Here is a 24,548-nt window from a genome sequence, read left to right on the forward strand (position 1 = left end):
ATAAATTAAGCAAACAGACATGATAGTTGCCAGATGGCATAGTTGAAACATGCAAATACATATTTCCTTCTCCTCCCCCAAACAAATAACACATTTCCATTTACCATCATTTTTCTTTGTTCTTCGAGGTTGTGTAAAAATGTTGCAAACTCCTGAAGTGAGTCATCTGGAAAGGAATTCCAAAACATGTTAAGAAATATTAATCTCAATGATTTTAGTGATACAAATGAGCTGGTGTTCCTATTACAAAGAGCGTTCAGTGTTGGGGGAACTAGGTAGAAGCCAGCCCTTCTAGCACCTTTTAAGTCCAACTATTTATAAAGATCGCATCATTTATTATCTTCTCACACCCAAAATACAAAGAAGTAAAATTTAAAATCAAGTCAAGACAGTGTGGGTACTAACATGGATAAAAAACCTCAGCCATTCAAGGTCCTTCTGAATAAGGAAGGGAAAATTCTTTCTTCAACTGTTTCTGAAATAAACACAGAATATTTGCATAACATTCTCTGAAAACCCCCTCTGAGTGTTGATGAAAAGCATCCTGATAGCAATCCTCAAATTATCTTTTACTAATTTTACTCATTTAAACCTTTATCCCTTTGCTCTCATCCAACTTCTAATTAAACAGTGGTAATAGTGTGCCCCTTTAAAGGGGTGAGGTTTCGGAGGGCCACGTGACCCAGTCGGCCAATCGGGCCAGAGCATGAGTGTTCCGAGGATGAAGGTGGGCTTTCCTGGGCAGTCTGGAAACCAGGATTGAAGCAATCGTTGGCATCTTTTCCACTTTCTATAGATAGTTATTCCTGTTAATGAATAGCTTGTTAGTTATTCCATTTGGTGGTTGCCACTCTTTCCAAGATATTATGGGTGCGATTTTCCAGGCCCACTTGAGTAGCGCAGCGGGTCAGGAAGTGTCAGCGAGGGGCCTCTACTGTGAGTTGTGGATAGCGTCCAGCTGATCACAACTTTTCAAGGCCCATCTCTGCAACATAATCAGCCTAGAGCCAGAAATCAGCATGACACCAATTACAATATTTAAATCTCAATTTCCATGTCATTAGTGAGCCCGGATGGTATCATCCAGGCTCGCTAATATCTCCCACCCCACTGGGAAAGGTTCTCACCAGTGGGGATTAAAGCTACTTCCCATCTATGGGGACCAGGCACAATCACCTCGCTGGTCGGGACAAAGGCCATTGAGGCCCCACGGGAGGAGTGGAGAACGCTGCTCCTTGGGTAGTGCCAGTTTGGTACTGCCCATCAGGAAGTGCCAAGAGGGCAGGGCCTGCTGCGCATTCTGCATTAGTGACCAGTAGGGATCGGGAGGGAGGGGGCGATTGGGGCTGGTGATTGGAGGGAGGGAATCCAGCGACTGGGGAAAGGGGTCAGGGATGACATTGGGAGCCCAGCAATGGAGGGGCCAGTACGCATGCACCGATCTCCATACTGCCATCAGCGCACTGATACTGGCTTCTCAGGTGAGTTTAGGCTCCATCCCACCTTACCGGCATGAATCCCCCAACGGACTTTGTAAAGCACAGAACACCAAGTGCCGCAAAAAAATGGATGGGAAAATCTCCTGTTTTCCTGCCCATTTGGGCACTTAGTTTTCTACTGGAAAATCACCCCCCTGCATTTGGTGATGAGGATCAACAGTGCTTTCCATTTTCTACACAGAACAGCATAGCAGACCCTGTATACAAGTTCTTGGCAGCTCATCTATTCTGTATTCAGTGAATTATCATTATGCCTCTATTCAAAAGTTTGAGGAATTCAATCCTAATGCAAAGGCTGAGGCAAACTGCTGAACGTTGTGAATTTGTGTCTGCCCCTAATGAGAAGTTGAGAGACCGCCTACTGTGTTTGGTGAATAATATTGTCATGAACAAGAAACTGCTGACAGCGATAGAAATAACCCTAAAGGTGGTGTTAAAAATAGCTCTTGCAGAAAAAGGGGCGATGGAACATCAAAGTGTGCAAACCAACAAGGTCCAGCAGGTTTGGAGAGAAACTGCTAAAAATGGCTGTAGTGCCAGGGATGTGAGCACAGAATTTGAAGAACAAAGAAATACAGAACCAGAAGTGTAAGAGATTTGGTTTACAAACCAGGATCTTTGAAGAATGCTTTAAGTATGGGGGAGCTCATCCCTGGGAGAATTGTAGGTTTGGGGAGATGAGTGTTACGCCTGTGGCAGAGAGGGACGTACAAGAAGCAAGTGCAAGGACCTACCCGGTGGTAGAAAAAGAGGTGGTGGTGGTGGTGGAGGATCCAGCCCCTGAGATTAAAACACACTGCAACCCGACTGGCAATATATATGGGGAGGCTATATGGATTTTGGGAACAACAAAATCACCTCTAAGTTACAGGTCACAGTCTGCACAAATACCTTTAATTGTAGAATGGGTTGAGAAACCTATTAGCCATGATTGAATGGTGGAGCAGACTTGACTGACCGAATGGTCTAATTCTGTTTTTAGTTGAGGGCCAAGGGCTAAGCTTGATGAGACAATATTGACTTCAGGAAATAAAATTGAATTGATGGTAAATTTTCAAAGTTAATGAAGGGAACCTACATGACCTCCTCAGGAGATACCAGGAAGTATTTCAAGAACAACTTGGCGAAGTATGAGCCATGAAAGGCAAATTTTGTGCATCCAGAGGCTACACCAAAAGTTTGTAGAGAGCAAGACAAGTGCTCTATACACTACATGAGAAAGTGGAGTCCGAACTTAGACGAATAGAAGATTTGGGCATTATCAAGCCTATGCAGTTCATGGAGTGGGCAATTCCTTTTCTGCCAACACTTAAGCCAAATAAGACAGTACGAATATGTGGAGACTATAACGTCAGAAGTGGGGATGCTCGCCAATGATTGTACAATGTTCAGCACCATTTGCGACGACTCAGATTCTGAAGCAGTCCATGTTCAAATGCAACAAGATCTAGACAAAATTCAGGCTTGGACTGATAAGTAGCAAGTAATATTCGCGCCACACAAATGCCAGGCAACGTCCATCACCAATAAGAGACATTCTAACCACTGTCCCTTGATATTCAATGGTGTAGCCATCACTGAAGTCCCGTTCCCTCCCCCCTCACCGTCAACATCCTTGGTGTTATCATTCACCAGAACCTCAACTGGACTCACCGCATAAACACAGTGGCTACAAAAGCAGGTCAGAGGCTAAGAATCCTGCAACAAGTAACTCACCTCTTGACTCCCCAAAGCCTATCCAAAATTTCCAAGGGACAAGTCAGGAGTGTGATGGAATACTCTTGACTTGCCTGGATGGGTGCAGCTCCAACAACACAAGAAGCTTAACACCATTCAGAACAAAGCAGCCCACTTGATTGGCACATTTACAAATATCCCACTCCCTCCACCACCAATGCTCAGTAGCTGGAGTGTGTACCATCTACAAGATGCATTGCAGCAATTCACAAAAAATCTTGAGACAGCACTTTCCAAAACCATGATCACTTCTATCTAGAAGGACAAGGGCAGCAGGTATATGGGAATATCATCACCTGCAAGTTCCTCTCCAATCCACCCACTGTCCTGACTTGGAAATATATCGCCGTTCCTTCGCAATCGCTGGGTCAAAATTCTGGAATTTCTTCTCTAACGGCATTGTGGGTCAACACACAGTGCACAGGCTGCAGCGATTCAAAGCAGAAGCTCACCACCACTCAAAGGCAACTAGGGATGGGCAATAAACACTGGCTAACCAGCGATGCCCATGTCCTACAAATTACATTTAAAAAATTAACAATAAATTAGGTGAAGAAAGTGGACAGGTATCCCATACTAAAAATAAAAGACCTGAATGCCAAGCTCGTTGGAGGTCCAATCTATACTAAGTTAGACATGAGTCATGTGGACCAGCAGTAGAAACTAAATGAGATATCCAGGGAGTTTGTCACTATTAACAAAGATAAGGACCTGTACCAGTACACCAGACTGTCATTTGGAGTCTCACTGGCTTGTGCAATCATTCAATGCACGATGGAGAGCCTATTACAAGAGAAAATGCTGGAAAATCTTTCAGCATCTGGAAGGAGAGAGAAGAGTTGACACTGAATCCAGATGAACCTTTGTCAAAGCTAAAGGAGGTATTTATACTGCAGGGTGAGGGAATGAAAGATGAGTCATAGCCATGGAAACTGGGGGAAAAGACTGCTAATGGCAGTCCACAGAGAGAATAAAGGTTGTGAGTGGCCCAACGGCAGAGAAGCTAAAATCAGAGGGTCAACTGGAACAGATGAAGATGTTGGGGGGTGTGGGGAAATGGGTGAAAGACAGGTGAAATATAGAAAAGAGGAAGCAAAGGGGGAGAAAAGGTAAGGAAAAGGGGGATAAAGTAGGGGAAAAAGGGGGGATATGAAGAAAGACAATAAAGAAATAAAAGATAGAGGCAACTAGGGATGGGCAATAAACGCTGGCTAACCAGTGATGCCTATGTCCCACGAATTAATTTTAAGAAATTAATGATAAATTAGGTGAAGAAACTGGATAGGTATCCCATACTATTTGTTCCAGGTTAAGCAGCATTTCACTTGCACCTGTTTCAATTTGGCATATTGCATTCGCAGCTCCCAGTGTGGTCTCCTCTATATTGGAGAGACCAAGTGTAGACTGGGTGATTGCTTTGCTGAGCGCCTTCGGTCTGTGCACAATCAGGGCCCTGATTTTGTGGTTTCTTGCCATTTTAACACATGATCCTGCACCCATGCCCACATGTCTGTCCTTGGCTTGCTGCAATATTCCAGTGAAGCTCAACGCAAACTGGAGGAACAGCATCTCATCTTCTAACTAGACACTTCGCAGCCTTCCAGGTTCAACATTGAATTCAACAACTTCTGATTATTAGCTCCACCCCACCTCAATCCCTTTGTTTTTATTTTATTTAATCTTTTTACCGTTCTCTACCTTTTATTTCTTTATTGTCTTTCTTCATTCCCCCTTCCTGACGTTTTCTCCCCCTTTGCTTCCCCTTTTCTCTATTTTATCTCTCTCCCGCCCATCCCCCAACATCTTCATCTGTCATCGTTGACCCTCTAATTTTAGCTTCTATGCTATCTGGCCATTCACACCCTTTATTCTCTCTATGGACTGCCAATAGTAGTTCTTTCCCCTGGTTTCCATGGCTATGACTCATCATTCATTCCCTCGCCCTGCAGTATAAAACCCTCCCACTTTCAATGTCCTTTAGCTTTGACAAAGGGTCATCTGGACTCAAAAAGCCAGCGGTTTTTTCTCCTTACAGGTGCTGCTAGGCCTGCAGAGATTTTCCAGCATTTTCTCTTTTGATTTCAGATTCCAGCATCCACAGTAATCTGCTTTCATTCACCTAAGATAATTGTTTACTTGATGTGTTAATCATGGGAGCCATGGAAGAGGAGTACGTAATGAAATTAGAGGAGGTTTTAGAAAGGTTCTGAACTGATTAAAGAGAGAAATGCACCTTCAAAGCAAATGAATTGTATTATTTGGGATTGACAGTGGTCACACAAGGGTTGCATCTGATGGAAGGTAAAGTTAGAGCCATTAAAGAAGCACCTTTAATGTATCAAGTTAAAAAGGGCAATTCTCCCATCCCGCTGCGCTGCTTTTATAGCAGACCTGAGCTACAATATTGAGTTACAATATTTCCCCACTTGTGGGGAACTAGTGGCCCAATCCTGCTGGAGTGAAGGGAGGCTATTCAGGCATCCCAGGAGGTAAGGGAGGGGTGTTCCTGGGCATTTCCAGCTTGGCAGTGCCAACCTGGCCACACCCAAGGAGCAAAATGGCAATGCCCAGGAGCACCTTGGCACTGCCCACCAGACATGGGGGGGTGCGGGGGGACTTGGGGGATCAGGTCTGTTGGTACGTGGGGGGATTGGGGGTTATGCTGGCTCAGACACATCCAGGGAGCCAGTGATCAGGCCATGGGGGAGTTAGAAGGCCAATGATGCAGGGTTGTGGGGCTGCCAGTGTTCGAGATGGCGGCAAATCGGGAGGCCAGCAGTGTGGAGCTACAGCGCATTCACCGAACTTACTGCTGACAGATTGACGCATGTGCACTGGGGCACTCAGCGCCATGCTGCTGGCCTCTCCAGTGGAAATAGGCCCCGCCCCCAGTTTTCAGTGTGATTCACTCTGTGCATCACAAACAGTTTGTGCTGGGGTCCGGGTTAGATGAAAATATAGAAAGCATGGTTAAACAGTGCAATTAGTGCCAGGAATCACAAAAGTTACCATCAGCAGCCCCCATGCACCATTGGGAATGGTGAGGTCAGCCGTGGGTGAGACTCCATGTTGATTTTGTAGGCCCATTCTTGGGCACAATGTTCTCACTTATAGCGGACACACATTCAAAATGGCTAGACATCTATGAAATGAAGTCCATAACTTTCCTAACGTTACAAAAGAAGTTAAGACAAAGAAAGCTACACGGTGGCACAGGGTTAGCACTGTTGCTTCACACGCCAGGGACCTGGGTTTGATTCCCGGCTTGGGTCACTGTCTGTGTGGAGTTTGCACATTCTCCTTGTGTCTGCGTGGGTTTCCTCCGGGTGCTCCGGTTTCCTCCCAGAGTCCAAACATATGCAAAGATTAGGTTGATTGGCCATGCTAAAATTGCCCCTTAGTGTCCTGAGATGTGTAGGTTAGAGGGATTAGCAGGTAAATGTGTGGGGATATAAGAACATAAGAACATAAGAAATAGGAGCAGGAGTAGGCCAACTAGCCCTTCGAGCCTGCCCCGCCATTCAATAAGATCATGGCTGACCTGTCGTGGCTCAGTTCCACATTCCCGCCCCCTCCCCATAACCCTTAATCCCCTCTCTTATCAAAAACCCATCAACCTGTGTCTTAAAAATATTTAGTGAGGTAGCCTCCACCACTTCAACAGGCAGAGAATTCCAGAGATTCACCACCCTTTGAGTGAAGAAGTTCCTCCTCAACTCTGTTCTAAACCGCCCCCCCTTTATCTTGAGGCTGTGCCCCCTAGTCCTACTATCCTTTCTGAGCGGGAAGAGTCTCTCCACCTCTATCCTATCCATCCCATTCATCATCTTATACGTCTCAATGAGATCTCCCCTCATTCTTCTAAACTCTAACGAGTACAAGCCTAATTTATTCAGCCTCTCCTCATAGCTCAACCCCCTCAACTCCGGCATCAGCCTAGTAAACCTCCTCTGCACTCCCTCCAAGGCCAAAATATCCTTGTGTAAGTACGGCGCCCAAAACTGCACACAGTACTCCAGCTGCGGCCTCACCAATGCCCTATACAGCTGCAGCCAGACCTCTCTACTTTTATATTCAATCCCCCTCGCTATGAAGGCCAGCATCCCATTTGCCTTCCTGACCACCTGCTGCACCTGCAAGCTGGGTTTTTGCGACTCATGCACAAGGACCCCGAGGTCCCTCTGCACCGTCGCCTGCTGCAGTTTTTCTCCACATAAGTAATAATCCTTCCTACCATTATTCCTACCAAAGTGGACCACCTCGCACTTGCCAACATTAAATTCCATTTGCCATTTCCTGGCCCATTCGCCCAGCCTATCTAGATCCTTCTGTAGACCGTGGTCGGTGCAGACTCGATGGGCCAGATGGCTGTGAACACTGTGGGGTTTCTATGATTTCTGTACATTATCCTTTGTTTACCAGAGGTGATGATTTTGGACAGTAGTACTGTATTTACCAGCGAGGAATTCCAGCATTTCATGTTGTCAAATGGCATTAAGCATGTACATCTTACCACCCCTCATCAAATGGACTGGCTGAGAGGGCTATGCAAACTTTTAAAGCAGCCACGAAAAAGCATCCACCAGCATCCTTACAGACCAAATTAGTCAGGTTTTCTTATCACCTATAGAACAACATCTTGTATGATCACCAGAGTAATCCTGCCAACTGCTGATGTGTAGGCATAATCAAACAAAGTTGGACCTGATGTTTCCAAATTTGGTGGGCAGCATCAAGACAGAGCAAAGCATGCAAAAGATACATAATGATTCAACAAACCTATGAGAACATTTGAAGTGGATGATCTAGTAGGTTAAAAGCTTTGGGCTGATCAGCGTTGGGTCCCAGTTGTTGTCATGGCCAGGATGGGACCAGTACCATATGAAGTAGAAGTTCATGGTAAAATACTGAGGAAGTATCTAGATCACTTGAGATGAAGGGAGTCACATAGAGAACTAGTGGAACAGTCCACTCCAAGTATGGCCACCAGTCATCTAGTTGTTGTTGGAAACATTACGGAAATAAGTCAGCTTGAAGAAGGGCCAAGTTAGTGTTCCAGTGGGAACTGGAGAAGAGATTTGCACTGAGGCACTTACAGGTTGGAAGTCCGATTTATCAAAGTTAAATCAAATCTACCCCTGCTGTTGAGGTGCACCACTTCCAGAGGGAGAGGAAATCGCTGACAAACCGACTTGATAATGCAATGTGTTAAAGAATTCATTTATGAGGCTAGAGTATAAATACTTTAACTTTTGTTGGTATGTATTAATAAGGGGCTTAAATGGCAGGGGATGTAGTAGCGAGCCCCTTTGAGACATTTTGGAGGGGTATGTGAGCTGTTTGGGCAATTGGACTAAAGTGCATGAATCCTGGAGCAGAGCATGGGCAATCCCACACTGCCTGGAGACTGCAGTCAAAGCAATTGATAAAATCTTTCCCACTCTGTTTATAGTTATTCCTGTAAATAAATACTCCACTTAGTGGTCACTAATCTTTCCAAGATATTACAATAATTTCCAGATTAAACGTTTCCACACTTGTTGCCCTAAGCAGAGCACATTACTCAAGGTGGTTTTGCTTAAGGGAATATTACAACATGATTATGACTTCCTCAGCTTTGTACTCTAATGTTTTGGTCATGGAGTGTTGATTGTTACTCTGCAATAGTTAGAACTTTGAAAATGAAATCCACCAAGCTTCAAAATGTTTTCTATAAATAACTATTTCAAAACCATCCAGAGAATGTGTGCCACCATTATTCCTTGCCAGATGCAATGCTTTACATTTGCAGTTGTAGTTGTCAGTGTTTGTTCTGTCACCCTTTTGGAATATGGGCATCACATTAACTGGTTTCTAAATTACTGCCACCTCCCTATTGCCCACTGACCTTCCCGTAATGGTCCTCAATGCCTCACAAATTTCCATAAATATTATAACAGATTTAGTTCAATGGGAAAAATTAACTGAGCAGTTTCACTTGTTAATTAGAAAGCTAACAAATGGTAGCCTACTTCTCAATTAAGTGAAGTAATTTAACGTAAAAATAATGGTTAATCGGGGGGGGGGGGGGGGTGGGGGGGGTGGATTTGTTACAATTAAGCAGGTTTCAGCAGCTTATCCAAGCTCAAAACTTAATATACTCAAATTTCATTTGAAAAAGGTATATACAGTTACCTCAATTTATACAGTTTATAATCGCAATTTGACTAGTCAGTTATAATCAACCTGCTCTGGAATTCTTGGATCTGAATGGTCACCTGGTTACGGAACCAAAAAGGTACATGGTTACAATGTGCTATTTATTGTTCATTTGGTGACAAGGCCAAATAAGAAAGCAAAACAGAAAACTAGATTCTTAAAAGCCATTCTAGAGTTGCCAAACCAGCTGAATGGTTTGCATTTTTTCCAGAATTTGCTGATGACCTCCTGATTGCTACGCCTGGTAATCTGGGTGAAAATGTGGAAGTTGTGTCTGCAGTATGCACAGGACCCATCATGTGGCAACATCAGGTTCTGCTGCCTGGAGAACTCCAGGAACACAGAAGCCAGTGGAAGGGTCCATAAATGGGATTGTCAATTTTAGACCAAGTCCAAAATGGGACGAATGTCGAAGTGGATTCAAAAAGTGTAATTGGCCAAATATCAGCATGAAATGAAACGAAATACATGGCATTCCATTTCTACATAACATGGCTATTCTTTAATTCTGCTTGAATTAAAGAATTTTCTGCTCAAAACATTCAAATACAAGCGACCCTTTTATAAATACAAAAACAATTGAAAACTGCTAGTAAATGTCACGTGGTCAAATGTCATGTGATCAAACTGCGCAGAATGCATCCAAACCCTTATTCATCTGGGGGCAAGAAATAAAACCAATTCTATGCAAACACAGAATTTCAACAAATTCCTGCAAAACAATACAATGAAACTTCGTAAAATGGGTATCAAAAATCACATCTTTTAAATAAGATTATCTGGGAACTCAATTTTATTCCTGATACAATCATATCACTTGCTTCCAAGGGAAGCAATTCTATCTGACAACATCAAAGCTGATCTGCTTAAAGTTTGATCATTTTTAATCTTTTTGAAGAGAATGCTTTGAGTGACTGTAACCACATTAGATGCGTGAACCTGAGTTACATGATGCATGAACTACTTTAATTTCAGCCTATGTTATTGATAAATGCAATCTCTTCCTTGCACATAGTTCAGTTACATAGACTACAGACACTATAGCATAAACAGTGGATATAAAAATAATGAAAAGACTGGTATTCCTAGACACTTTTAAAATGTAACTAAATTAAGGTGGAACAATTTCTGATCAAACCTTTGAAGTCTACAGAAATACTTCAGCAAATTCTTTAACAAAAAGATTGACTTTGTCTAAGGATGTTATGTTTAGCAATTTTTTGAATCAGAAATATTTCTCCAATTAGTCTATATTAAATCACAATTTTTTTTAATGCAGAATTCATAGAGTTATAACCACTCAGAGCTGTGCTACAACTTCTGTGGTACGAGAAGCCAGAAAGTGAAGTGAGAAACAAGATAAGAAATAATGAGATCCACTTACCAATGCATCGCTCATCATCTGTCTCAGCATCTCCGATAAACTCAAATGAAAACTCCCCAAGTGACCGAGCGAATTTGTGTTGCGCTGCTGAAAGGGCTGCCAAGAATAACCAATTGAGAAAAATTTAGATATAAAAGATCAGCATACAATCAAAGTTGATAAAAACCAAAGTGTAAATGTTTAATTTAAAGCAAAATAAAAAGCAAAAATAATCTACAATATCTAACTCAGTACATTGCATTGAGAGATTCTGCATCGTCAGCAACATTTTCCTTAAAACTAACGTAAAAATTTGTCCACCCCAGTCACTATTCCATGACCAGCAGTGTTGCTGTCAGTTAAAAGTCTCCTACAGCTTCAATTGGATCACAATTAATCCAAGGATACCTTGCAGTCTTTGAAAAAAAGGGCATAGCTTTGATTTTGCTATGGTTAAACTTGAGACAAATCAGTCTATTCAGTTAAAACTTGGTAAATTAGTTACCCATCAAAAAGTAACTTAGAAAAATATATATCCAGAAATATCCCTGCGGGGCACAACTTAAGGAAGTGGATCTAAAAATAATTTCTTTAATGCACCACACTCTAAATAACTAAGGCAACCCATAATATTCACACCTGTCTGAGTGCAGGATTCATGTATAACTTTATCATGACATTTGGATGGATTTACATGTATGGGTCCTATAATTTTTTTTTACAAGCATGAGAAATGCACTCTGAAGTGTTTTCCTAAACAATTTAGAAAAGTGAAATTGATTTTAGCGGACAACTAAAGTCGTACAAATGAAACAACACGATGGAAGACATCTGATTTTGTTAGTGCAGGATCAAAACATCAGAATCTAGCCCATTTTCTCTCTAACCATCATGTTGGTGGCAGCTTCTTCTCCTTTTGGACACATTTTTCTTTGGGAATAGACTTAATAAGAACTCACGAAGTAACTTCCCAATTTGAATAAAATAACTTCCGAATTTGAAATAAGCTTTCTGCCAAAATTTTATTAAGGATTTCTCCAGTTAATGACCAAAGAATAGAAGGTAGATCATGGAGTCAACGAGCTTGAGGGGAGCCAAGGGAGAATCAAAGAATGGAAGAATATGAGGGAGAGAAAGAGGCCTGTGAGAGGGAGAAAGGGGCTGCAGCTTCAGCCAGGAGTCTTGAGTGCATGATCCATTGACCAGAAACTGAACAGGACTAGCCATGTAAATACTGTGACTACCAGAGCAGCCCAGAGGCTAGGAATTCTGCAGTGAGTAACCCCCTCCTGACTCCCAAAGCCTGTCCACCATCTACAAGGCACAAGTAAGGAGTACGATGGAATACTCCCCACTTGCCTGGGTGTGTGCGACTCCAACAATGCTCAAAAGCTCAACACCATCCAGAACACAGCAGTCCACTTGAACACACTCCTCCACCACCGGCAAACAGTGGTAGCAGTGCGTACCATCTTCAAGATGCACTGCAGGAACTCACCAAGGTTCCTTAGGCAGCAGCTCCTAAAACCCAAGACCACTGCCATCTAGAAGGACAAGAGCAGCAGATAACTGGCAACATTACCACATGGAGGCCCTCCTTCAAGTCATGCACCATCCTGACTTTGAACTATATCACCATTCCTTCACTGTCATTGGGTCAAAACCCTGGAACTCTCTCCCTTTTAGCACTGTGGGTGTACCTACACCACAGGGATTGCAGTAGTTCAAGAAGACAGCTCACCGCTACTGCAACTCACCTCCACCTTCTCAAGGGCATCTAGGGATGGGCAATAAAAGCTGGCCTTGCCAATAAAAGAAAAAAAGGGTGAGAAGGCTGAGAAAGGAACAGAGGAGGGAACAATGAACTTTAACACAGAGAAATGTGAAGTGATACACCTTGGTAGGAAAAACAAGCTACGGAAATACAAAATACAGAGTACATTTCTAAAACAGAACACAGGAACAGACTGATTTGGAGGAATATGTGCACAAATTGAGAAAGTGGCCAGTTGAGAAAGTGGCTAATAAAACATATGGGTTTCTAGTCTTTATAAATATGATGTTGAAATGCCAGCGTTGGACTGGGGTAAACACAGTAAGAAGTCTCACAACAGTAGGTTAAAGTCCAACAGGTTTATTTGGTAGGAAAAGCTACGAGTTTTCGGAGTGCTGCTCCTTTGTCAGGTGAGTGGGAGTTCTATTCACAAACAGGACATATAAAGATACAAACTCAATTTACAGAATAATGACTAGAATGCGAGTCTTTACAAGTAATCAAGTCTTAAAAAGGTACAGACAATGTGACTGGAGAGCATTAAGCACAGGTTAAAGAGGTGTGCATTGTCTCCAGACAGGAGAATTAGTGAGATTTTGCAAGCCCAGGCAAGTCATGAGGGTTACAGATAGCGCGACATGAACCCAAGATCCCCGGTTGAGACCGTCCTCGTGTGTGCGGAACTTGGCTATCAGTCTCTGTTCAGTGAGTCTGCGCTGTTGTGTGTCGTGAAGGCCGCCTTGGAGAACACTTACCCGAAGATCAGAGGCTGAATGCCCATGACCGCTGAAGTGTTCCCCAATAGGAAGAGAACACTCCTGCGGTGATTGTCGAGATGTGTTCATTCATCTGTTGTCAGAGCGTCTGCATCATCTCCCCAATGTACCAGGCCTAGAGACATCCTTTCCTGCAGTGTATCAGGTAGACAACGTTGGCCAAGTTGCAAGAGTATGTACCGTATACCTGGTGGATGACGTTCTCACATGAGATGATGGCATCCGGCACATCTTGCAGAGGTTGCTGTGGCAGGATTGTGTGGTGTTGTGGTCACTGTTCTCCTGAAGGCTGGGTAGTTTGCTGCGGACAATGGTCAGTTTGAGATTGTGTGGTTGTTTGAAGGCAGGAAGTGGGGCTGTGGGGATGGTGAAACATTCGTCTTCATCAATGACATGTGGAAGGCTCCGGAGAAGATGTCGTAGCCTCTCCGCTCCAGGGAAGTACTGGATGACGAAGGATACTCTGTCCGCCATGTCCCATGTTTATCTTCTGAGGAGTACGGTGCGGTTTTTCGCTGTGGCGTGTTGGAACAGGGTGGTGAGTAACTGGAAGGAACTTGCTGGCGGTGTGGTTTCCATGTGTCTGAATGGTAGAGCTCATGTGTTTCGAAGGTACAGTCAAAGGACCTTGGTGAGTTGCTGCATTGCATTTTGTAGGTGGTGCACATTGCTGCCACCTTTCCTCAGTGGTGGAGGGAGTGAACGTTTAGGTTGGTGAATTGGGTGAAACAAGTTGGCTGTTTTGCCCTCGATGATGTCAAGCTTTCTCAGTTTTGTTGGAGCTGCACTCATCCAGACACGTCACACTCCTGATTGTGCCTTGTAGATGGCGGACAGGCTTTGGTGAGTTAGGGGCCGACAAGTTTTGGTGAATGAGGTGAGTTATGCACTGCAGAATTTCCAGCCTCCAACCCTGCTTTTGACACAGTATTATCACATGTTCAGTTTCTAATCAATGCTTTCACCAAGGATGTTGATAATGTAGTTTCAGCAATAAGAATGTCATTAAATGTTAGATTTCTCTTGTTGGAGATGGACATTGCCTGAAGGGTAAGCGACACCTGTACCACATCTCAGCACAAGCCCGAATGTTGCCCAGGACTTGCTGCATATGGACATTAACTGCTCCTGTGTCTTAGCAGTCAAATTGTGCTGAACATTGTGCAGACCTCAGTGAATATCTCCACTTCTGAACTTGTGATTGAGTGACAGATGGTGGTTGGGCCCAATATACTAGGAAATCCATAAGAAGTCTCTCAACATGAGGTTAAAGCCCAACAGGTTTATTTGGAATCTATACCTCCACATCATGACTAGGAACTCCTGCAGTGAGAAGATTGATCTTCAACAAACACAGCCAACTTTCTTTGAACGGATTTTGCTCTAAGGGGAGAATTTTTCTCTCATTCCCATTGAATTCAGTTTTGACAGGGCTCCTAAATGCCTAGCTCAAGTCAGATGTCAAGTGCACTCTCACTGCACCTTTGAAATTCAGCTTTTTTGTCCCTGTTTGGACTAAGGGTACAATGAAGTCAGAAATCATGTGGCCCTGATGGAATGCGAAGTGAGAGTCAGTGAGCAGGTTATTACGATGAGAATGTCACCTGACAGGACTGCCCATTACTTTGCTGATCAAAAGGTTGACACTTCCTAGTCCTGATATAATGATTAGGCTTCTTGAGGCAGCAGGAGGAGACTGCCAACAGCACAGAGCAGGCTATATAGCCTGTTGTTCCCACTTCATTTTGTAACCATGTTTTTAGCCAGAAGTAGCCAATTACCATCTCACCAAAACAATATGAAGATTTTCTGTGATTTAGTGACATGTGATTTTAAAATGGAATCTTGACACAGAGCATGTGCAGAGATCATGTGTTGTGAATATGTTTAATACAAAAATGGCGCACACTAAATGTTGTTCTTGTTTGCAATGTTTTCAAGTGCACAAGAAAGCAACTACATTGGATTGCCGAGGAGCATCAAGGTACGTACTGATGGTAAGCACAAGGAATGCCATTGTTAAACAGTGAAGCAGAAATAACAATCCCAGAAAGTGAAATACTGAACAAAAGACTTCAACCATCCTGAACTTAACTGACATTTGTAACTGAAGAAATTAATTTACTTGGTGAGTTGGAGAAATAACGATTTGCTAAGTTTACTTGCAAAATTTGTTGGAGTATGTTTAGTAAGGGATGGAGTCTAACCTACATAGAGCTTGCCAAAAATCAGAGAAATGTTTTTGGTTTAATGAAGGATGAAGGTCATAAGGATAGCTTGTTGTGTGTATGGACTTGAGTATTAAATACCAAATGGAACTTGGATAAGATACACTCTGTACTGCACAGGGAATCACCTGACCTTGGGGTTTATGGTCAGATAGCAGATGTTAGAAAGTTAGCCAGCATGGTATTTTAAATAACATGTTTTTGCAATTGAATCCGTGACTTTGAGTATTGCTCTTTCAGCCAGAGATATGAAAATTATCTGCTTCATTGATCCAAAGGAGGAGCATGGTGATTAAATCACTGGATTAGTAATCCAGAAGCCCAGGCTTGATGCTCAGGGAATACGTATTCAAATCCCACCACGTCTGCAATATAAAGCTAGTTTCAATAATGGTGACCATGAAACCATCGTCAATTATCGTAAAAACCAATCTGGTTCACTAATGTCCTTGAGGGAAGGAAAGCTGCTGCCCTTACCTGGCCTGGCCTACATGCGACTGCAGACCCACAGCAATGTGGCTGACTTTGAACTTTGAGCCTAGCAAGTCACTCAGTTAAAAGGCAATTAGGGATGGGCAACAAATGCTGGCCTTGCCAGTGAGGCCCACATTTTATGAAGGAATTTTAAAAATTCAGTTGTTTCCTGATTTAAGTTTTTTAAAATCCTTATTATGTACTGGCAGCAATCCATAATTAAAAGTCTAATCCTTACAACCCATTTTAGAAAGGTTGGATTCAACTCTTAAAAAGCCAAAGTAACCTTAGTGCCTAGAACATAAATAGGGGCAGGAGTAGGCCATCTAGCCCTTCGAGCCTGCCCTGCCATTCATTTAGATCATGACTGATCTGAAGTGGATCAGTTCCACTTTCCTGCTTTCTCCCCATAACCCTTAATTCCCTTGTCTGTCAAAAACCTATCTACCCATGACTTAAATATATTTAGCGAGGTAGCCTCCACCACTTCAATGGGCAGAGAATTCCACAGATTCACCACCCTTTGAGTGAAGAAGTTCCTCCTCAACTCCGATCTAAACTGCACCCCCCTTATCTTGAGGCTGTGCCCTCTAGTCCTGCTGTCCTTTCTGAGCAGGAAGAATCTCTCAACCTCTACCCTATCCATCCCTTTCATTATCTTATATGTCTCTATAAGATCCCCCCTCATCCTTCTAAACTCCAGCGAGTACAGACCCAGTCTATTTAGTCTCTCTTCATAGTCCAATCCCCTCATCTCCGGTATCAGCCTAGTGAACCTCCTCTGCACTCCCTCCAAGGCCAAAATATCCTTAAGCAAGTGCGGCGACCAAAACTGCACACAGTACTCCAGCTGCGGCCTCACCAGTGCCCTGTACAGTTGCAGCAAGACCTCCCTGCTTTTATATTCTATCCCCCTCGCTATAAAGGCCAGCATCCCATTCGCCTTCTTGATCACCTGCTGCACCTGCAGACTGGGTTTTTGCGACTCATGCACAAGGACCCCCAGGTCCCTCTGCACCGTAGCATGCTGCAGCTTTTCGCCCTTTAAATAGTAATCCCTCCTACTATTATTCCTGCCAAAGCGGATAACCTCACACTTGCTAACATTATACTCCATCTGCCAGGTCCTCGCCCACTCGCTCAGCCTATCCAGATTCCTCTGCAGACTTTCCACACCCTTCACGCAATTTGCTTTTCCACTCATCTTCATGTCATCAGCAAATTTCTTCACCCTACACTCAGCCCCCTCCTCCAGATCATCTATATAAATGGTAAATAGCTGACGCCCCAGCACCAATCCCTGCGGCACTCCACTAGTCACCAACCGCTAATCAGAATAGCGCCCATTGATACCAACTCTCTGCTTCCTATTAGACAACCAATCCTCTATCCACGCTAACACCTTACCCCCAACTCCGTGCACCCTAACCTTCTGTAGTAACCTTTTGTGAGGCACCTTATCAGAAGGTCTTTTGAAAATCTAGAAACACCACATCCATCAGTTCCCCTCTGTCTACCGCACTAGTCACATCCTCACAGAAATCCAATAAATTCATCAGACATGACTTCCCCTTAACGAATCCGTGCTGCATCTGCTCTATCAAACCATTCCTTTCTAGGTGCCTCGCTATTTCTTCTTTGATGACGGATTCAAGCATTTTTCCAACTACAGACGTTAAACAAACCGGCCTATAATTCCCTGCCTTTTGTCTGCTACCTTTTTTAAGCAGCAGCATAACATTAGACGTTTTCCAATCTTCCAGCACTTCCCCGGAATCCAGTGAATTTTGGTAAATAATCACTAAGGCATCCACTATCACCTCTGCCATGCATTCCATCCAGTCCTGGGGACTTGTCCACCATCAGTCCCGTTAGTCTATCAAGCACTACCTCTCTAGTGACAGTAATCAAAGAGAAGGGGAAAAGGAACGTAGTAGTGATTGGGGATAGTGGGGTGAAGGGTATTGACACTGTCCTTTGTCACAATGACAAAGTGCACAGAAGGGTGTGTTGTCTGCCTGGTGCTCGGGTACAGGATGTCGCAGCTGGGCTGCAGAGGAATCTGGAGTGGGAGGGTGAGAACCCGGTTGTGGTGGTACATGTGGGTGCCGGCGACGTAGGCAAAGTGCGGACTGAGGATCTGGGGAGGGAGTATGAGAAGCTGGGAATGGAATTAAAAAGTAGAACCGACAAGGTGGTCTTCTCTGGGCTACTGCCTGAACCGAGTGCAGACGGGCGTAGGGTTGACAGGATAAAGGAAGTGAATGGGTGGCTCAGAGATTGGTGTGGGAGGAATGGGATCGAATTTATGGGGCATTGGCACCAGTATTGGGGTAGGTGGGACTTGTTCGGGCGGGATGGGGTTGGTCTGAACCGTGCTGGGACCAGAGTGCTGGCGAATCGAGTAAAGAGGACTGTAGACAGGGCTTTAAACTAATTAGGGGGGGGGGGGAGGGTGCGAGGGTAGGTGATGTTAGGAGGTCTACAGTTAAGGATAGGGTACAGGTAAGGGAAGAGGCTGAGGATGTCCCAAGTGGTGGCGTTACGGCAAATAGGGTCCAGAAGAAGGCTGGGATGAAAGCGCTTTATCTGAATGCACGAAGCATTCGGAATAAAGTGGATGAGCTGGTGGCGCAGATCAGCACAAATGGATACGATCTGGTGGCCATTACAGAGACGTGGCTGCAAGGTGACAGGGACTGGGAGATGAATGTACAGGGCTATCAAGTGTTTAGGAAGGATAGGCAGGAGGAAAGAGGGGGTGGCGTAGCTCTGCTGATTAAGGACAGCATCAAGGTGGTAGCAAGGGATGATATCGGAGCCAAAGAGCAGAAAGTGGAATCGTTGTGGGTGGAGATTAGGAACAGCAAAGGGAGGAAGACGCTGGTGGGTGTCGTCTATAGGCCCCCGAATAATGATCTGGAGGTGGGGCGGGCTGTTAACGCGCAAATAAGTGCGGCGTGCAGGAATGGGACGGCAGTAGTTATGGGGGATTTCAATCTGCATATTGATTGGTCGACCCATGTTGGACGAGGTGGGCTCGAGGAGGAGTTCTTGGAATGCTGCCGGGATAGTTTCCTGGAACAGTGTGTGTTGGAGCCGACGAGGGAGCGAGCTATCTTGGATCTGGTGCTATGTAATGAGGCCGGTAGAATTAGGGACCTTGCGGTGAAGGATCCTCTTGGAGAGAGTGATCATTGTATGGTGGAGTTTCTGTTGCAGATGGAGGAGGAGAAAGTGGGTTCCCGGACACGCGTCCTTTGTTTGAATAGAGGGGAGTATGGTAGGATGAGAGAAGAATTGGCGAATGTGGACTGGGGGAGCGCGTTGGAAGGTAGGTCTGCTGAGGAGCAGTGGAGGATCTTTAAGGAGATCTTTCTTGGTGCTCAGCAGAAATTTATTCCGATGGTTAAAAAGGACAGTAGGAAGAGAGGTAATAAGCCGTGGATAACGAAGGAGGTGAAGGAAAGTGTTAAACTAAAAGCGGAGGAATTTAGAGTAGCTAAGAGCAGTGGGCGAGAAGAGGATTGGGAAAGGTTTAAATGTCAACAAAGATTGACAAAAAAGTTGATAAAGGAGGGTAGAAGAAGCTATGAAGCTGGGCTAGCGCTTAATATAAAAAAGGATAGCAAGAGTTTTTATAAATATATAAAAAGGAAGAGGCTGGCTAGGGTGAACGTTGGTCCCTTAGAGGATGAGAAAGGGGACCTAGTGGTAGGGGATGGGGATATGGCTAAGGTCTTGAATAACTTTTTTGTTTCTGTCTTCACGGAGGAGGACGTGAATAATTTGCCGGGTGTTAGCGATGGAAAGGTGGTAGGACTGGAGGGTCTTAATGACATTACTGTTACTAGAGAGGTGGTGCGCGACAGACTGGAGGGGCTGATTGTGGACAAGTCCCCAGGACCGGACGGAATGCATCCGAGGGTTCTGAAAGAAATGGCGGAGGTTATAGTGGATGCCTTGGTGGTTATTTTCCAGACGTCGCTGGATTCCGGGGAAGTGCCGGAAGATTGGAAAACGGCTAATGTTACGCCGTTGTTTAAGAAGGGTGCCAGGCAAAAGGCGGGGAATTATAGGCCGGTTAGTTTAACGTCTGTGGTAGGTAAAATGTTAGAATCCGTCATTAAGGAGGAAATTGCGAGGCATCTTGAAGGGAATTGCTTGATAGGGCAGACGCAACACGGTTTCATTAAAGGGAAGTCGTGTCTGACAAATTTACTGGAGTTCTATGAGGATGTGTCTAGGGCGGTGGATAGAGGAGAGCCGGTGGATGTGGTCTTTCTGGATTTTCAGAAGGCGTTTGATAAGGTACCTCACAAGAGGTTACTGCAGAAGGTCAGAGGACATGGAGTTGGGGGTAGGGTGTTAGTGTGGATAGAGGATTGGTTGTCAAATAGGAGGCAGAGAGTGGGGGTCAATGGGTGCTATTCGGATTGGCGGTTGGTGACTAGTGGGGTGCCCCAGGGGTCGGTGCTGGGGCCTCAGCTATTTACCATTTATATAGATGATCTGGAGGAGGGAACTGAGTGTAGGGTGTCGAAATTTGCTGTTGACACCAAGATTGGGGGAAAGGCAAATTGTGCAGAGGGTGTGGAGAGTCTGCAGAAGGATCTGGATAGGCTGGGCGAATGGGCCAGGAAATGGCAAATGGAATTTAATGTTGGCAAGTGTGAGGTGGTCCACTTTGGTAGGAAGAATGGTAGGAAGGACTATTACTTACGTGGCGAAAAACTGCAGCAGGCGACGGTGCAGAGGGACCTCGGGGTCCTTGTGCATGAGTCGCAAAAACCCAGCCTGCAGGTGCAGCAGGTGGTCAGGAAGGCGAATGGGATGCTGGCCTTCATAGCGAGGGGGATTGAATATAAAAGTAGGGAGGTCTTGCTGCAGCTGTATAGGGCATTGGTGAGGCCGCAGCTGGAGTACTGTGTGCAGTTTTGGGCGCCGCACCTGCGCAAGGATATTTTGGCCTTGGAGGGAGTGCAGAGGAGGTTTACTAGGCTGATACCGGAGTTGAGGGGGTTGAGCTATGAGGAGAGGCTGAATAAACTAGGCTTGTACTCGTTAGAGTTTAGAAGAATGAGGGGAGATCTCATTGAGACATATAAGATGATGAATGGGATGGATAGGATAGAGGTGGAGAGACTCTTCCCGCTCAAAAAAGACAGTAGGACTAGGGGGCACAGCCTCAAGATAAAGGGGGGGCGGTTTAGAACGGAGTTGAGGAGGAACTTCTTCACTCAAAGGGTGGTGAATCTCTGGAATTCTCTGCCCGTTGAAGTGGTGGAGGCTGCCTCGCTAAATATTTTTAAGAAGCGGGTTGATGGGTTTTTGATAAGAGAGGGGATTAAGGGTTATGGGGAGAGGGCGGGAAAGTGGAACTGAGCCACGACAGATCAGCCATGATCTTATTGAATGGCGGGGCAGGCTCGAAGGGCCAGATGGCCTACTCCTGCTCCTATTTCTTATGTTCTTATGTTCTTATGTAATCGCATTCAGACCCTCAACTCCTACCATCCTTCTATCTTTAATATCCGGCAAACTATTCGCGTCCTCCTCCGTGAAGACCGAGGCAAAAAACTTATTCAAGGCCTCAGCCATTTCCTCATCTCCCACCACTAAATCCCCCCTTTCATCATCTAAGGGTCTAACATTCACTCTAGCCAGCCTCCTCTTCTTTATATATTTGTAAACACTCTTACTGACGTTTTTTATATTTAGTGCTAGTTTAGCTTCATAGTCATTCTTTGTTGATTTTTATACCTTTCCTAATCTTCTAATCACCCACTACTTTTAACCACTCTGAACGCATCAGCTTTTAATTTAATACTCCCCTTTATTTCCTTCGATAACCACGGCTGGTTATCCCTTCTCCTACATTCCTTCTTTACCGGAATATATTTCTGCTGAGCAACCAGTGCAAAAAGGAACAAATAGTTCCTCCATTAATATTTAATAACAATTTAAATATCTGTGGCATTCTAAGAATCAAATATTTACCACATGATGCTGTACTTAACCATACAACGATTTTCTGCATATTTGCAGGAGCGGTGTTCTGTTTCTTTGTTGAGTGTAGGGCACCGAACAGAAGGGTTTCTGCCTCTCTCTGCATCCCCACCATCCACCCCAAAAGCTGCAGCCAGGCTGTCAAGGTAGATCTGGCAGTCTTATCACGTGGCATCCAAGACATGATTGGTAGCATATCAGTGGCAGCAGGAAGAAGCCTTTAAGTGATGATTAACTGTCCAGTGAAGAACCTCAATTGGTCCAAGAATGGGCATTCCACTCAACAACTACGGCTGCTGGTAAAGTACAAGTGGAAGGGAGTAGGTAATGGGTACAGGCAGCATCCGCTATCAACGCATCTATTTTATGTCCATGCCCATGCCCCACAATTGCCACCTCACTCCTGGGGAGGTGCATTAAATTCCAGCCAACAAGTTAAACCTGTATTGCATTTCTTTGTAAAAGGAACCAGCATTAATATAGCAGTTTTCACAACATTTTAAAGCACCTCCAAGCCAATGAAGTGTAAATTGGAACTCAGCAAACTCCCACAAAGAGCAATGTAATAATGAACAGATAATCTATTTCTCTGATGCTAGTTGACGGATAAATATTGGCTAGCACACCCGGGATAACTCCCCTATTCTTCCAAACAATGCCACAGGATCTTTACAACCACCTAAGTAGATGGGGCCTCAGTTTAACATCTCATCTAAATGACAGGATCTCTGACAGTGCAGCAGTCCCTTAGTATTGCACTGGAGTGCCAGTGTGGACTTTTGTACTGAAGCTCTGGAGTGGGACTTAAACCAGAAGAGCATTAGCACCTGAGGCACCTCTGACACTTGTCCAGTAGTCCAACAGAAGCAATAACAAATGAAAACATCTTACACACACTACGGACTGAGTTTCTGGCTACTGGTCACCCATTGTTTTGGAGGTAGGTACAGATAAATGGACCAGTTTTCATGCTGGTAGAACTCTCAGGCCCTGATACAATACCAATGGACTGGATCAAAGCAGCACATACATCAGAAAGATAGCATTTTCTTTAAATGTGAAATTCCTCCACGTTTGAACATGTAAGACGATTGACGTAAACCACAACCGTGTGAAATCAGAGTCTGGGGTTGCTGCAGCAGTTGAAAAATGACAGGGAGAGGACATATGTAAGTATGTCATTAATGTTTTGAAACTATTTTCTCTTTTTCTTGATGGCATTTAGGGTGCTGTACATGTGTGCTTTTTTTTTCCCAGCCCCGTTACTGACAGCATTGCTTTCTCAATTCATAAAACATGATGCGTTGGGAAGAGGAGTCACATGTTGGTCGGTCAGGCTTCAAGAGAGATGTTCTGTTGACCAGTAACTCGTACTTGCACCTTCAGAGGTGTACTTTAGGACAGCAGACAGGACAGATACTGTAATACTTCCTGATACTCCAAATAGCATTGTCATGTTTAACTGAGATGGCATAAAAGAAGAGCACACTGGTGAAACACCAGGAAGGGATGCAGTAAAATCTTGTTGGTGGTATCTTAGCAGCTGCTGCCAATGAGTTCTGGAGACGTTGGCTCATCTACTGATTAGTGACACTGGAAAATGGCAGATCAGATCTTGGACAACTGGCGGTGAAGAGCTGTGCCAATTGCTATAAGGACACAGGCAGGGTTGGGCTGCTACAATGACAACAACAGAGAGGTGACCTGAAAAGTGGCTCCATTTCCTTTAAAATTAGTAGTGTTCACCAAGGAAAGGATGTGACAAAGTGGCAGGGCACCACCTCGCTTGGCACTACCTTTGCATCTCCGCACCTTCAGAGAATGGTGTGGAGGTCAGGCCACTCAGTCTCAGGTTTACATGTCCACACTGTTTCTATTCCATTCATTTTTAGCCCTTAAATCTTGACAATGGCTGCTAATAGATTGTGAAAGCTGTTGGAGAATCTCAATCTCTGCCACAATTGAGAGACTGCCCTTTAATTGTGCCTATCTTTTTAATCTCACCTGCATCTAACCTTTCTTGCACCAACTTGAACTCCATACACCCATCCAAATCTACAGCTGAGGCTTTGGTAACAAATGATCTTGGAGAATTGGTACCAACAGCAAAATTCCATTTCTGCCCATCTACAATTCACCAGCACTCATTTAAGTATTAAATGCAACAAAGTCAGAATATTTGATTTTAATCACTCAATGTGTCCAGATTTTAGATTTTTTAAGCTGCCCAGTGTTTAGTTGCTCCACATTAACATCAGTCAGTTAATGGGGCCTATGTTCCCATTTCACTGGGAATATCTTTTTAAAGTTGTTTTGTGCCAGGCCTGACATAGGAATGTGAGATCCCATTGGCGTTGTTTTGGAGTAGCCCCTGCCACTTCCTGACCCGCTGCGCACAGCCCCTGCCACTTCCTGACCCGCTGCGCACAGCCCCTGCCACTTCCTGACCCGCTGCGCACAGCCCCTGCCACTTCCTGACCCGCTGCGCAC

General features: G+C 44.5%; 1 protein-coding gene across 3 annotated transcripts in view; it reads right to left on the bottom strand.

Annotated features, from left to right (window-relative positions):
* Positions 1–24,548, bottom strand: part of arhgap10 (Rho GTPase activating protein 10) — a 188,594-nt gene that overhangs the window by 106,853 nt on the left and 57,193 nt on the right. For 2 of the 3 annotated variants that reach the window (XM_080193094.1, XM_080193105.1), the window contains exons 2-3: positions 10,819–10,914; positions 105–166 (exon numbers count right to left, since the gene is read on the bottom strand). In XM_080193094.1, coding sequence (XP_080049220.1) covers positions 105–166; positions 10,819–10,914 — 158 coding nt within the window. The remainder of the gene's footprint in view (positions 1–104; positions 167–10,818; positions 10,915–24,548) is intronic. The other variant, XM_080193101.1, reaches the window with a different exon arrangement.

The sequence above is a fragment of the Carcharhinus amblyrhynchos genome, chromosome 1, assembly GCF_965287045.1.
Source record: "Carcharhinus amblyrhynchos chromosome 1, sCarAmb.v2.hapA, whole genome shotgun sequence".
Taxonomy (NCBI): domain Eukaryota; kingdom Metazoa; phylum Chordata; class Chondrichthyes; order Carcharhiniformes; family Carcharhinidae; genus Carcharhinus; species Carcharhinus amblyrhynchos.